The sequence below is a fragment of the Haemorhous mexicanus genome, chromosome 5 (genome assembly GCF_027477595.1).
Source record: "Haemorhous mexicanus isolate bHaeMex1 chromosome 5, bHaeMex1.pri, whole genome shotgun sequence".
In the NCBI taxonomy this organism is placed as follows: domain Eukaryota; kingdom Metazoa; phylum Chordata; class Aves; order Passeriformes; family Fringillidae; genus Haemorhous; species Haemorhous mexicanus.
Window position 1 is genome coordinate 69,558,262 of NC_082345.1, and position 16,076 is coordinate 69,574,337.

General features: G+C 44.9%; 1 protein-coding gene across 1 annotated transcript in view; it reads left to right on the top strand.

Moving 5' to 3' along the window:
- Window positions 1-15,414, top strand: part of CCDC3 (coiled-coil domain containing 3) — a 35,648-nt gene extending 20,234 nt beyond the window's left edge. The window contains exon 3 of the mRNA XM_059847496.1: window positions 13,176-15,414. Within this exon, the coding sequence (XP_059703479.1) occupies window positions 13,176-13,451 (276 nt within the window). The 3' untranslated portion in view covers window positions 13,452-15,414. The remainder of the gene's footprint in view (window positions 1-13,175) is intronic.
- Window positions 15,415-16,076: the final 662 nt, after the last annotated feature.

Below are 16,076 nucleotides of genomic sequence, written 5' to 3' on the forward strand. Positions count from 1 at the left end.
ACACAAGTCTCACTGTGGGTTTCTGGAACTTTCATTTACTTGTTTCTTCTTCCTCTCTAATCTTTCCTTTAAGCTTGTCCACCTGACACCTGCTCTGGCCACCTTACTGTTCAGACATGAGTCAGCCTATCAGGATCTGGCATGGCAAATGTGATAGAAGATGTGGAAAAGTACAACATTATCCATGGCTTAGCGAGGCATTTCTGTGTCCTTTTGGTAGAAAACATGACCATTATACCTTCCAGCTGACCAGCATTGAACTGAATAATCTCAGGAGATCAGGAGCATCTTTACAGTATCACATCAAGGCATTTGCTCTTAAGTTTCCAAAAGCCTGATGTCTCAAGCAAAACTCAGCTTTGTTTTGTCCACAGGCAAGTGCAGCCTCTGCTGCACTCTCAGTTTGCATCCAAAGCATTAAGAAACCCATGGGTTCATCAGCATGTTCATGAGTTTTTAGTAAGCTGGGATTCTGCTTTCTGACAGCTCTGTTTAGGCTGACATATGTTCCTGCCCTTTCCTTCTGTGCAAGAATGTGTCTCTTCATTTCCATGAAAACCTCCATGGTGAGTAGTTTCCTTTTATTCCTGCACATATCCTGAACTGCTTCATAAAAGTCACTGATGATGAGAGCTGGAATTATCTTTGGATTTTAAAACTTGGCTAAAAAAGTCTGGCTGCAAGCTAAATCTTCACGCACAAATCTCAGCCAGGAAATCATTTAGTTTCTCTCTTTCCATCAAAACAGCAAACAACTCGGCCCACTCCCAAACAGTTGCAAAGTTCTCAATGGTAAAAGGGTATTTTAGGAAGGGATTAAATAAAGAAATGTTACTAAGTGGCAGAGTCTCTAGGGTGGGGAGAATGTGGAAGGAAAAACATTTGGAATTATGCAATTTATTAGGATTTTTTTTCTGTTTGTTTTTCTTCACTTGAAATGCCTCACAAATGTCTGGAGGGAGCAGGATAAATCAGTTTGGTTGACTTTTAGTAACACTGACTGCCATGAGAAGTGTAGGTGCTGTGGGCCAGTACAGGGATGTACTTATTAACAGGATTAAACAGAGCAGGGCAGAACTGAGAGATCACCTGGATGGGGCTCAGATTAAACAAATTGGTCATCCAGTCTTATCAGCTGAGTTTGTGCTGCACTTTACATGTACTAACCCTAAACCACATCTGGCTGATGAAGAGAGGCCTCAAATATCTGCAGGAAAGGGTCTTTACCATTCCCTCCAGAGGCTTAGTGCCATGTTCATGCTGTGCTCTTCCAGATTAGCTCACACTCCCATTGATTTCTGACCTAGGTAATGAGTGAGAATAAAAGTTTTCTTCCATTCCTGTAAAAATGTATTCTTCTGCTGGCTTTTCTGCTCATTTACTGACCCTTAGGTCCAGAATAATGAGAGGAATGACCATTACCATGTTGTTGCCTAACCACTCACACCCATTTTGTTGGTGAATGGTGCCTAAGGAATGGTTTGTTTCATTTTCCATGGCCCAATAAAGGCAGTTTCTAGAAGCTGTCCCTTTGATCATGCTTGAAACCTTGGTCTTGGGACCATGGGCATTGCTCATGTATCTAAGCCATATCTGAGCCATGTTCACAAAGCCAGGATTTTCCCCTTCTTGGATAAAGTAGACTTAAATGCCTTGATCAGGGACACAGAAAGATACAATTTTTATATTGCAAACTTGTATTGACTGAATCCCTCAATACTGAAAGTTCAATCAATCACATGGTCCAGTGATGGGCAATTTGTCCAGGATCCTTACTGAACAATGTTTGCAGTTTGCAGGAGACAAGGCTGTAGTTATGGGCAATGCCTACCAGCACCTAAGGAAAAACATGGGTTTTGGGCTCATATTCTGAATTTGCACAGAGAAGCACTGTGGCCATTCTGCATGCATGTCAAGTATCTGCCCATGGGTCCTGGCTCTGCTATTGCTCCTGTCCCATACACACCATTCAGGCTTTGAGTGGAGACCTTTCTGGATTAGGTTATAATGACTCAGAGACTCTATAAATCACAGCTGTTCTGTAATCCCTATTTTTGGAGACAAGGAATGGAAGCACAGGGAAGCTGTTTACTGGACCTACTTGTCCCTAACTGGTTATTGTCCTCACTGGAGTGGAGACCTCCAGTCCCATTCCTCTGATTAGGACAAGGATTTTATCTGCCCTCTCTGATGAGGTGTGAAGTGCACATGTTGCTTAATGAGAACAAGCTGTTCAGATAACACAGCTCAGAATGATAGAGGTTTTGTTCTTCCAACATTATCATTGCCAAAAGACAGGGCAAGTGTCCTCATTATGGAACTAGACTGGAGCCTAGGTCCTGACTTCCTCAGAGTGGGTTTGCCATCTTTTTTTGTCTTTTTTTTTCCTTTTTTTTAAATTCTGTGATGTTAGGCAGTGTTTGTGGAGTTGTGGGGATGGTGACTGGTGTGGGTGCTGTGCTACTACAGGAGGGGTGTGTGAGGAAATCCAGATCATCTGCTCCTCAAGGCTGTCCATTCCCTCCCTGGCCCTTGCTATTGCTGATGCAACACAAAGCTGGTGAAAGTACAGATAACTTCTGTGTCAGAGAAATATGGGAAAAGCATAACAAATTCCACTGAAGAATTTTGGACTGATAGAGAAAATTAATTTCATAATCATGTTTAAAGCCTGTGCACACACAAACAGTAACACAGACTTACAGGGGGAAGCATTTGCTGCCTGTCCCTAAGGATTTGGCCAGGAACAATAGCAGATTTTGCAGGTAAAAAGACATAACAGCAGGATATGATGAGATTTTTCAGACCTCAGTGCAGTTATTCACAAAAGAGCCAAACCCCAAGGTAGTCCTTGATTGAACTGTAGCTCTAAGGTATCACCATGTGCTCATGTGCAGTGGTGTGGCACTTGCTATGTAATTATCTCTCTCCAGCACAATTATTAACATAGGATTAAACAGTTGAGAGCCACCACTGCAACATTAACCAACAGTGGGGTGTGTGCTCTATAATTTAGATGCTTGGAGGGAAGAGTTCACCACAGGGCATCCACCAGCCCTGTGAGCATTTTGTCCTGTGTAACTGTGGCTGCAACCCTCCTTCTCCTGAAGTCAGCCTGGAAAGAGTGCTCCAGGCTTGTGTGTATGGGGAGGCCTGACTCATGCTGCCCTTTTGACCTTATTTTCTGCAGGCATTGCAGCCAGCCCTGTGTGAAAAGCTTTTCCCTGTGCAAGGCAGTAAGTTGTGTAGCACATGGTGGGAGTTTCTGGTGCTTCTGTGTCTGTATGAAATTCAGCAAAGCAGCAGGGAGGGACTTTGGCCACTAAATATGACACTGGATTTAAAATACGATCCTGTATTTCCCTGACCCTGTATTTCTGTTGAGAATGGAAATACTGGCCCAGGAATAGAACCTGATCTGAGGAATTGTACTGGAGTGAAAACAGCTTTTGTCTCCTATAGAAACAGTCATTAATGCCCCAAATGCTTAGGGCCAACTGAGCACATACAAGCAGGAGGGTGGTTCCCTAAATACCATATCTTTCCACACTGAAAACTGTCTCTTTGCCAAATCCTGCCATCTTCAGAGTAGCCTGTTGCCCATTTATCTCACCCAGGGTGGTCTGGGGCCCTTTCAGGATTTACAGCCCACGCAGCAGCCGGAGCTGTGGACAGGCTGCTCTGGGCTGCCTGGTGGGACAGGAATATCTGTGAGTAGCAGTGAGCTCCCATCAGCCAGATGTTAGTGCTTGGAACTTGTTGTTCAGAGCTGCTGATCGGTCTCTCAGGCATTTGGTCCCTTTCTCAGCACTGACACTATTCAGAGAGCTCTTGCAGATCACAGATGTTTGGTTTTCCTTCCCTTTGTCTTTGCTTCTTCAACCTCACCAAGGCTTTTCCACTTCATGCTGTGGCAACCTGTGGCGCTTCCGTGCTTGAATGAGGGCCGGACCTGGTCCTCAGCCCTGCTGGCTCAGTCCTCAGCCCTGCTGGCATGGGGCACAGCAAACAGCTCCTTGCTGAGGTCTCCCTTTGCTCTGGGCTTGCAGAGCAGCTCAGGAGCAGATGCAGATGCCTTTTGTCAAGCCTTAGTGTTTCACCCAGCCTGACTTCAATGCTGCTGCCTTCATTTCCATGCAGGATTCACAAATCCCTTCCTGCTTGCAGGGAAAGGCTTCATTAGAGCCTCTTGTCCTGCTCCTGCCATGACAGGGGTGTCTCCACCGTGTGCGTAAGCGCCGTGCTGGAGTTGTTTCCGTACTGTTCGACTCAGTTTCAGTGCCTGATTCCCTGCTCTAAATCAGTTCCTCTGACTCATCCTCCAGAGGAATTTCTGTCCCTGTAAAGACTGTAGAAAAAGCCAATGTTTCCTACCCAGGACTGAGGTTACCTATTTTAGCAGGGTGACGCAAAGCCCACCACAAGGGACCTACCAAACACAGATAAATACAAGCTTGAGTGTGGTCCCCGTGCTTTTCTGGACCCAAATAGAAATTTGGAAAATAAAGTGAAATGTCTGCAGAAGTTCCTATGGATGCTCAGAAGAGATATGAACATTCCCCCTCCCTACTGGCACCACAGGGCAGCAGGTTGTGCCAGGGCACCTGCAATTTCTCTTTGAAATCCCAAAGCTGTGCACAGCAGCAGGGCACACTCAGGGCTTCCAGCTGAGCCTTCAGCCAAGGAAATCCTATCTGTTTGTAAAGGCAGCAGCTTGTGTGCAGTGTGAAGCCAACACATCCAGAGCAGAGGGATTTATAGGGGAACTTGACTTTTATAGATGTTGCATTAACTTTAAACATTTGCCTTTCTCAGCGTGGGTTCTCCCCCTGTGCATACAAGTGCCCCTGGATATGATATATTGTCTGGGGAGGAGACGTGGCCTCAAATTACACTACATGTCCATTTCTTTGCTTTCTTGAGAGGCAGCATTTAGTGCATTGCAGTCACGCTGTGGCCATTTGCCAATACCCACCCACAGCCTGCTGGGATTTGCTCAGCTTCTCTCTTTCCCCATTTTGACTTACAGGTGACAGAGAAACAAAGGTTCTCTTCATATGATACATAACATTTATTTTATTATATATTTACTGATCCCAGTTCTTCCCTCCTCAGGGACAGAGGATGTGGGCTCTGAGCATTTGCACTCTGAAACTGCTGAGGGGTACAGGGGGGTCTGGCATGGCCTCACCCTCAGGAGGTTCTGAATTCCTTAAGACCTTAACCAACCTTGTTTCCATGTGTCCCCTGTTCTCCCAGAGTCCATGTCTTCCACCTGCTCTCCTGTACCCCTTACACCCATGTTTAAGTAAACCTCAGCTTACAGACATCCCTGCTGCACTTGCCACACCAAAACATCAGTCACCTCTGTCAGGACTCCCAGGGAAATCCACAAGTTGCAAAATATTAGACTGAAGTAATGTAAAGACCCCAATGTAAAGACCCCAAACCAGGTATAATGCTACTTTCAACCAGTGTTGTTCTCATCCAAATTAATAGTGCTAAAGATAAATATTTTTCTTCACTATCTGATTCTGGGTCTCAGCTTCAGCTGCATCTGGGGATGGTATAATTGGATATACTGTATTTTCCTCTCTCCCACTGTGCTATAAGGTGTATGCCCTCTACTTGACAGAACACTAAAATAAAGGAGGTTTCTAGAAGCTGTAGTAACACAAGGTAAAGGTCAGTTAATTCAAAAATTTCAATAAATAGGAGCAAATCATTAGATGCTGTTGTGCTCTGATCAGCATTTTCTCCTTTTCTCCTGAGTTCCCATCATTGAGAAGCAAGGACACAATACACTTTGATTTTGGATCTTGCTGGTTTTATCCCTTCCTGGGTATTTAATTAGTTCTCTGTGTGTATGTGTGGGGGGAATGGTGATTTAATCCTGTTGAAACACAAGCCAAGTAAAACAAGTTTAGATGGAGACATGGTCACACAGCAACTTTCAGTCAGAGAACAATACACTTGGGGTGAGGTATATTAGCAAAGTAGTTTCAGGCATATCAGACCTAATTGGTTTTATTGAGAGAATAGTAATACTAGGTGGGAAAAAAGCTGAGTCGAAAATTAAAGTGGATAGCAAGTTTTGGTAACTTTGGTAGCTGTGGTAATGGAAAGGTTCTGTACATATTGTTGGGGAAAAAAGCCTCTCACAGAGACTTTTGAAGCCCTGTTAAGACTGAAATCACTCTGAGACAAAACAAAACAGAAAACCAAAAATCCAAAAAACCCCAAGAAAAACAAAACAAAAAAAACAACCCAAAAGTGACTCTGTAATTTGGACATTTTCAGCATTCAGGCAGGGCAAAATTCAGAAATCTCTGAAGCAGCCTGCCTTGTAAAGTAGGCAAACACACATTTGCTTGTTAAAACCACGGAGGAAAGATTTTGTTTATCCTTCCTCAAAACATTTTCCTTAAAGCTCAGCTGGGTAGTGTATTTTAACATTCAGGATCATTTGGCTGGAACTGAGCTGCTCAATCCAGAGCTGTCCTGTGTGCTCCTGACCAGGAACAGCCCAGAGGTGGATTGGGAATACCCACCAGCCACGCATGCTGCTGTAAGGAACAAAGGCAGATGCTGCATCTGCTTGGGTTGTGTTTCTGCCAGGGTCCATGTACAAATCACAAACAGGACAGGACTGCTATGAACGTGCCTTGAGCTGTTTTATTTTCCAGCATCAGCCTCATTACATGGTTATGACAATGGGAAGATGCCATCAGCTGACATCTCAGGCAGCAGACCAAGAGCTTAATGTTACAACTTTGTAAGTTTTTTGACCACACAAAGCAAAAGCATATTGACAGTAGTTCTATCCAACCACTATAAGCACACGTACCTTCAGTTAAAACAATGCTTGTTCATTTCAAATATAATACTTCCTTGTAAGCCTTAAAACACAATGCACAGAGCTCCATTATTAAGCTTAAAACTTCCTAACATCTTGCCAGATAAACTTTTCTGTAGCTTAGGGAGTTATTCTAGACAAGTTATTCTACACAGACTATTGTTCTATTTGTCCTTACTTTTCTTACTTTTACATAATTTTTCTGCTGACCAATCTCATGACTACTGCTCAGCTCCAATCACAGTTCTGCTGTCTCTGAGGCCTGCCTTTTGCAGCTTTCCCAAACCCCTCTGATTTTATGGATTCCCACAAGCTGCCCAGCCTGTGAGCTCGCTGTCCTTGCCATGGGCTCTGTGCATGCCCTGTAGCAGTGGTGGAGAACCAGGAGTGGTGTCCTGGCTGCTGCCTCTGCTTTCATGCACCACGGAGGCGTGTGCCACCCCTCGGTTCCTTACTCTGCTGGCCAGCCTGAGAAGTTCTGGGGGAGGGAGGCCGAGGAGGGTGATGTGAGTCTCAGCAAAGAGGCTGGCAGAGCAAACCTGTGAGGGCTCCAAGACCCTCTGCTTCCCCAGCCCTGACCCAGGTACACACTGGGAGCGCTGCTGGGGCTGGGAGGCTCCTGGGAATGCAGAAGGCACAAGGGATGGGGCAGGTGGGGCTGAGCACCGAGCTCAGTGGAGGAGCAGGAGCTCGGCTGCTCCTGCTGAACAGCTTAGTCCGAGACTTGCCTGCAGCTCCCCTCCCAGCTCAGCGCCGCATTCCTGCGGCATCCCGGGCGAAGCGCTCCGAGGAACGCGTTCCAAGGGAACCGGAGAGAGCGGCGTCCCCGCCCTGCCGGGGAACAGCAGCGGGCTGGCCCCTGTGTGCCTCCCTGGCTGCTGCGTGGTCAGCGAGCACAGGAAAGGAACTTGGAGATGCCCCAGAGTGAGGTCGTACCCTCTTGATTTATTTTTCTCTTCCTGGAGACCTTCTGTCTCCCACTGCCTGGGCAGGGAATTTAGGGATTTACTGTCAGGACTGACTTATCTGCTCACTTGGCACGGGTGAGGTGCCTGTGGTAGGCAGTCTGGCTCACACCCTACTCCTTTTTTTCCCCCTTTCTTGTCTTGATTAGTGTGGTTTCTATACTTGCTAACCCACTGACTTTTTTCCTTCACAAGTACAGGGAATAAAGTGTTAATCCCTTCCTGGGCACTGGCAGTGACTGTGACAACAAATTCCCATCTCCCCATTTCCAATCCTGGCAGAGGTGACTTGATGTGACTGTCACTTGCTATCTTTGTTTCCATCCTCTCAGCAGCTTCTCAGGCTTCAGGGCTCCAAGTGCCAGGGGAAAGCAATGCCTCAGGACAAGCTCTGGGTGTGGTTTTGGGGCCAGGGACCTCTCTTCAGGCACCTCCATGGCTGAGGCACTTTTCACCAGTTCTCAAGTGCCCCATAATGACCCTGCATCCTGTAAAACCTCCCCCAGCCAGAGCAGGGGTGGAAGGGCTGTGAGTTTGAAGGGGAAGTGTGGAGTTTTGAAATGGATGCCAGCAACACCCACTGCAGGTGAGAGCCACCAGCAGTTCAGATACCTTCACACCAAGCAGTGATTTGGTACAGGTCAGAACAAAGCTCTTCAAAAAGACTCCCAAATGCACATGGACATGGATTTGGGTCTGTTTCCAGGGCAAGTTTCTCCAAACTCCAAGAAAATTATCTGTATCTTGCCCTTGCAGCCTGCCCTGGGAAGTCAGTGCCATTCAGAGGCCATTTGATGGGACTCATGGTGACATCCATCCCAGTCTGAGATAATTATCTAGGCAGGAGCCTCCAAAGGTGGTCCACCTAAGGGAAGTGTCTAAGGTAGGCAAGATATCTCCTCTAGGATGTGCCCATTCCTCTCTGATGACTGTTGGGAAAGATGACTTGCCTTGACTAGCTGCCTCTAAGGAGCAGAGAAAATCTGCTTGTAGTGAGGAGTGAAATGAGGAAGAAGAGCACCTTGAGAGTGGATGTAGCCTGACAGAGGTTTCCTGTAGGCAGTGCTTCATACCCAAAGAAATCCACATCTTTAATATTTTGAATGAACTGGAGAGCTGTGCTACAAACATTACATTTCCTGTGGCAAATGCTGACCCAGCATTCAGCAAGGTAACAACAGCCACAACAATTTCTTTCTCCATCCAGGTCCTGTGCATCTTGCTGATGAGGTCCTAGGGTGAAATCCCAGCTTATCTCCATTAATGCCAGTGATGTTGGATATGTCCTTGGGACCCCAATTCTGTACCTCTGAAAGCTGTTCTTGAAGCAAGCAAAGGTTTAACTCAGCACTGCCATGCCCCCACCACTTCACCCAACACGATGCTTTAACAGTGCTGACAGGGACTTTTCTACACTTCAGCATGAGTATTTGTCTTGGCTGAAAAACCCCAGTAACTGGAGGTTAAGTCACTCCATCCCAAACCCAATACTCCCCTCTGCCAGACCTCCCCCATTATTCTTTGATTCCTTGTCTTTCTTTCCATGCCACACACTCCCACAGGAAAGACGTTTAGGTAGTGGGACTCCAGTGGTTTTTAGCACTGTTGCCATCAGGAATATGCATGAGGAGATAGCTGGGAATCAACATCTTTCCCTTGGGCAGGTGAAGGGTAAGACTTGGGTGTCACTGCTGGGCTTTGAGTGATTGGAGTTCTGTTACTAACTTCAATCACTTATGGACATTTTGTGGTGGATGAACACTACCATTACACCCTTATCCATGGCACCTTTATCAACTGTGCCCTCAAATCAGGCTTCTAGAAGGCAGGTGTGTGTCTGTCAATAAGAACAGTGTGTATATATATCAGTTCAGGGTGTTTGGTAAGGGGTTTGCATGCTTATAATGTGATGATCCAAAATCAGTTTGTTAGGTTAATGATTGGACTGGATGATCTTTGAGGTCTTTTCCAACCTCAGTGATTCTGTGATTCTCTTCTATTTATTACAGTGCTGATTTCTTTGGCAGATTTTGTATATCTCCTAGATATGGTGAAACTTTAAACTTGATATATTTGTGATATGGTGTCTCAGACAAATACTCAAACATATTTAATAAGCAGTTTCACAGCTGTAGGCTGTCTGGGATAAATCCTAAGGATCTGTATGGATCTTGTGCCACTTTTCTCATTACATCTCTGGTACTGCTCTGAACCTGGGTGTACCACTGCTGAGGATGCCCTCCTAACAAAACTGTGGAACAAGCAGACATGCAGATGGATCTTCAGACCAAGCAACTCTTCTGAATTATGGGCATTAGGGAATCCAAATTTTGAATGGAATTTGGAAAATTACCTATAAGGTTTGCCTTAGGAGCCATTTCCTAGATCTTCTCTTCATTTCCCAAGCATCCAGGTAGCTGCTTGGACTCATTAACTTCTCACCAGCTTGTTCAGCAGCTGGGTTGGTTATCCAGGCTGTGCTGAGCTCACAGCTGTCACAGTTGCACAGTTCTCAGCACCAGTTTAAGGATAACTTGGTTGCAGCCAGGTGAATCACAGCCCCAGCAGTAACAGCAAGGGCAGGACAGCACTCACACTTAAACATCATCATCATCACTACCATCATCATCCTCCACTGCAGAGTCCTGTGAAAAATGCTGTTTGTAACCAGCCAGTGAGAATGAGAGGACTCCACCTTGTTATTTTTCCCTATGTAGAAGGAACAAAGTGTTTATTTTCCAGCTGGTTGTCTTGCAGTTGCAGGCAGGCATTCCATTATCAAGCTGGGCTCTTCCTATCACCTCCCCTGTTGGCAAACAAAGCCCTGCATGTCAGATAGTGCCTCATTTTTTTAGAACTGTGCTGTTCCTGTGATGTCTCTGGATATCTCCAGATAATTTAAGCACTAAACTGTGTGTTTCAGCTGGAGAGTGAGTGCTGTAGAAAAACAGTGTAAGCAAATGAGCTGGTTAGCTTTTTGATAGTGTTTGAGAAGTTTCTGAGTGGCTCTGTGGAGCAGGTATACCTCTGCTGACAAAGAACCAACCTAAAAATGTTTGTGAGTGTCTCTGGGATGAGGATAATTCTATCTCTGATGCCTGCTATTCCCCCATCAGCCAGCCCAGACAGATGAAACGCAGTTGGGTTCACACAACCTCCCACTTCAGCTGCATGAAGTGTTTGTTCCTCTGCACTGGACTCTGGCATAGGCCATGCCTTACACTGCATCCAGGGAAAATGCAGGAAATCCCTGGTGAAGTAGATTTTCCACCTCATGTCTTCCCAACAAACATATTTCCCTAACTCCTTCAGTGTCCTCCTTTACGGGGATTTAAATTCAAGAAATGTTCTGCTTGAGGTTTTGCAAGGGTTTGGCAAACACAAAAGCCAAGATGTGTTGGCTGTTTTCAAAGACCACTTGGATTGAACAGTGATCAAAACCAAACTCTCTCCTTTTCAGCACAAGTTCTGGCCCTCTATCTGTGAGCTCCCCATCTTGCTAGCATGCATTTATAAAAGAGCCCTAGAGAGAGAACAGTTGGGGCAAGAATTTGCCATACAGCAAAACCCCACAGTGATTTTGCTCAAGGAACAAGAGCTTCCAAGGGAGTGGAAGCAGTTGCTGTGTTTGTGTTGACTGGCCATGGTTTCCCACTGCTGGGGGTTTCCAAAGCAAATGAAATGTTATTCATCAAGGCAGGCTCCCTCCCCAGCTTTCAGTTGTTGAAAATACTACAAAGTAAGATGGAAAGAAACATGTAATCCTTCATCATCACAGTCAGGATTTACTTGTTTATTTAGATTCCCTGTCTGTTCCAAATGTTCTGCCAGAGAAAGCCCATCCAGACTCCAGGAGTGCTTGACACACATAGAAAAATTTCTAGATGTGTTTAGAAGATAAATCCAGCAGAATACACTGCCTGTCCTCACAGTGCAGCAGCAAGATGAAAGTCCCACATGCACAATTAAATATCTCAGGATGTTTTTTGTAGGGCAGAAAAAAAAGCAGGAGGCACCTGAGGAGAAATTGATTTTGATGTGGATCTTCTAAATCAGAAACTTTTTGGTGGAGCTGTCCTTGAGCTCCAGGTACCTCCTCTTTTTCTGCCTGGAAAATTTTTCCCTGGTAGAAAAAAAATGGAACTTGGTGTCTTTGTGGTCAGTAAAAGGAGAGGGTTGTGTTCAGAGGGTGATTCCTCCCTCTGCCCTAGGAGGTGCAAATCAGCCCCTGGAAGGGTGTCTCTCCCTGCAGACACTACCGGGGAAATGCAAAGAGAGGAGCTCAGACCTGAGTCTCACTTTTAGCTGCTTAAGAGAAGGCAGCTGAATCCCATTCTGAGTGAGGCTGTGTGTTGGGAACTGAATCCTCAGCAGCCCCAGCTGGTGTTTGCCATCCCACTCCTGTTGCTGCACCTACAAACAGGAAACCAGTGAGACCATAAACATCCCCATGAGATAAGAGAGATCTTTTGGGTCATCCCAGGATGAGGTAGGAGAAGACGAGCACTTGTCCAGCAGATGTTTTGCAGTTGTACCATCACCCAACCCAGTGGATTTGAAAATGCCCTGTGAGCTGTTCTTCTAGTGATGCCTTGGGGGCAGCACCTTTGAAACCACCTGTCTTTTTTATCTCCCATCTAAGAGCCACTGGCATGAGAGAACATCAAGAACTTGATGTCCCTTCTGGGGGCAATACTGCAGTAAGTTGTATGGGGTAGAGTGGGAAGGGCAGTTTTCAGTCAATGACCCCCTAAAAAATTTGTGTTAAAGTTATGGGATCATGGATGCTCCTAGAGACTGCTGAGATCTTACCCTAGAGGGTTTTGTCTTAAACAAGCCAATATAATGAGGTGTTTAAGACACCCCTGTTTTGGAAAAGCGAAATAACCAGTTCTGTGTTTGGCAGGTGCTGTCCTTATTTCACATGTTGACATAAAGAGCAAAGGGCAGGCTCTTATCAGTATCTGGGGTTTCTGAAGGGCTGCTTAGCTGAATCAAAACTAGAATTTTCCAAAAGTGACATCCCTTGACCCAAACTCCAGTTTAGTACCAGAATTAGGGCAGCTTTTCTCCATAAACTCAATGTAGCCTCAGTGCACTGGACGGGTCTGACAAAACAGTTCCTAAAAGTAATTTTGAATCACTAGTATCATTAAGATCTACAATTTTGGGTCTTAACTAAATCCATACGTGAAAGAGAGGGTTTTACTTAAAAAGGATATAAAACCAAAGTAAAAGCTCCCCCAAAAAAGCATTCAGCTTTTGAAAAGTTGTGAGGTGTTTTCTGCAAAGCCTGAATTAACCCTTGCTATGGTAACTTTTTGTGCAAAGCTGACCTGCTGCTGTCCCCACAGCTGATGTGCTCCTCGGTGCAGAAGGCCCTGTTTGAGGAGGAGGACAGGGTGAAGAAGCTGCAGCAGAAAGTGGCCACGCTGGAGAAGCGCAACAAGCAGCTGCGGGACCGAGTGAAGAAAGTCAAGAGGTCTCTCCGGCAAGCCAGGAAAAACTCCAGGCACATGGAGCTGGTGAACAGAAAGCTCAGTGAGAAACTTTCCTCTGCAGGTGGTCAAATCCCCTATATTAACTCTTTGAAGCAGGAGAACTCCCACGGTACCTACCTGAAAGTATAATGCAAGGGTAAGTGCTCAGGCCAGTGAGTTTCGTCTGCACTGGATCAGGGTCTGGCCCTCACACCTTGTCTATGCTGTGCTTCAAACCTTGCATGGAAAATGAATCTGAACTTGCTTTAGACACAGTGCCAGATTAGACAGGAATGCCAGCTGGATTTGGCACAGCCCAAAGTCATGTCCTGCTGTTCTCAGTGGACAGAAGGCCTGACAGTCATCTGTGCTTCTCCTCCCTCACCCAGCTCCACCTCCAGCTTTAGGCTGTCTTTGATGGAAGTGCCAGCCCAGACCTCTGGGCCATTGCAGGCACTTGACACAGGAGCTCTTCCTGCCAGTTTACCTCCTCCTCATGGGCTGGGCAAGCAAGGCTTGGGATCTAGGGATGGATGTGGTGGGAAGGATGAAGGCATGGATGCTCCAAGCTCCCTTATCACCCCCAGGCTCTCAGCCTTGCTTGAGCTTGACTGAAGTCACATCCAGTGCCTGGGCATAGGCTTTGTCCCAGACTCAGGCAGTTTGTGCTTCTCTCCAGCATGAAGTATAGATGTGCCCATATTGTCTTAAGACTGTCCCTATATATCTTTAAGTATTCTAAATTGAATATATAACAACTTTTATTTTTCCAATAAGTGCCTCAAGGCTCTCAGTAACTCCCTCAGGTGCCTTTATCACTGGTCAGCCAACTGGGTTGGAAACCACATCATTTTGGGACTGTGTCTAATCCCAAATCCTGCAGTCAGGAGTGGACTTAGCCTATGAGTGGGTGTTGGATCAGGCCCAGCAGGCAATTTCAGATCCCATTCTCAAGCAGGTTGAAGTTACAGTGTGGACAAAACTTCAAGTTTTGTAGTCACTGAGGTATAATGGAGGTTGCTGGGCAGCCTCACTTAGTTACATTTAAAACCTGTAGAGACCACATCAATATCAACAGGGCATTAAAAATTTAGGTAGTTTATATATGTATATATTTTAAAATCCTATAGAAAATATTTTTATTACACATTTGATATCGTCTAATTTCTTAAAATATGAAGTAAAACCTGTTTCTTGGTTATCTCATAAAAAAGAAAAGTCCATCATATCCTTTATTAGGTATTTAGAAACTGACTTCTGCTCAAGCAGTGTGGGTTTAGGCCTCAGTATCCATGGCTGATAGTGTTAATGATTGAAACTATCCCTGCACTTGGAAAAGCCCATATCAGCTTTCAAATGTGAGCTTCAGTCCAAGCAGAACACAGAAGCTGACTCTCATTACCTTCCAGTTTTGCTCCTTTTGGAAATACTTTTTCTTTCCCTCTTGAAATAATATTGGCATTTTTTAAGATTCTGACTCCTCCTCAAGCTCCACTGGTTTCAAAGGCTCCACCTTCCACATCACCACAATTTGAATTGTTTTCTGCTGGAGTCAGCAATGCTGTTTCCTGAGAATAACTACAGAACTTAGACTTCCCTAGAAGCCATCAAGAGATTTTAACTCCAAAATTTAAATCCATAGAAAAGTAACTACTTTTTATTGTTTTGTTTTCTGGCTTCTAAACTACTGTTTAAATAAATGAACTGGTTTTCCTGGCATAGGTATGAAAAGCTTGTGTTTTCATTTTTTAAGAAAAGTATTCCCTCTGGTATTCATTCATGTTTTATAAGTGTTTGTATAAAGCTGAGAAAGTATAATTAATATAGTTACACCTTTGCTATTCTTACAGATTTTCCAAACACATGTTGAATATCTTTTTCTTTTGGCTGGTATTTTTGTTGCTTGATGAAAAGATTGGATTTTTTTCTTCCTGTTTCTCCCTTTGTCTTCCTTAAAAAAAAAAAAGAAAGAAAGAAAGAAGTAAAACATTTTGTTCTCCTTGTAAGTTTTGTGAGAATTTTGTTTATTCTGCAAAGAAAGCGAAAAGAACCTCCCAAAATGCAAAGTCCAAATACAACCCAAAATGCTCTCACTGGCTACAAAACCCAAAAAGTTTGTTTCCTTGTGTGTTTTTTCCCTTTCATTCCTGTTAGGGTTTGGATCATTTCCAGAGATAAGGACTAGCAGTCAGATCAGGTCACAAGTTAACCCTCTCGACAAGTAACAGGGGATGTCAAACCTAAATAAAAATGCCATTAAAGTGTCAGCACTGATTGCCTGTCCCTGCTGGTGACACTGTCCAGAGAGTGACCAGGAAGGCTACACATGCAGGAAACTCAAGAGGAATGAGGAATTTGGGTTCTGTCCACCCAGGCTGGTACACATCACACAGGGCCTGCCTGACACATGCTATGATTTTTAGACCCACTCCACTGCAATTTCAGGGATCAGCTCCTCTGGAGACCTGCAAAAAGGACAGAATTTCATGCCATTTCCACGAGTAATGGGAAAGGCATGGTTGAGTATGTTCCTCTTGAAAAGCTATGAGGGAGGGACTGAGATGCAGAAATAAGCAGAAGGTTGGCATAGCTGAGTGGGTTCACAAGAGGTGGTGTAGAAACCCAAAAAACATCCTGGTAAAAAACAGAAAGACAAAAAAAAAAAAATCCCCATTTGCTTAGAAACAGCACCAAATGTGTCAGCCCCCCTTGAGAAGTTCAAAGATGCTTTACAAATTAGTAACATCTGCTTTTTCAAAACATATCAGGAGCTTG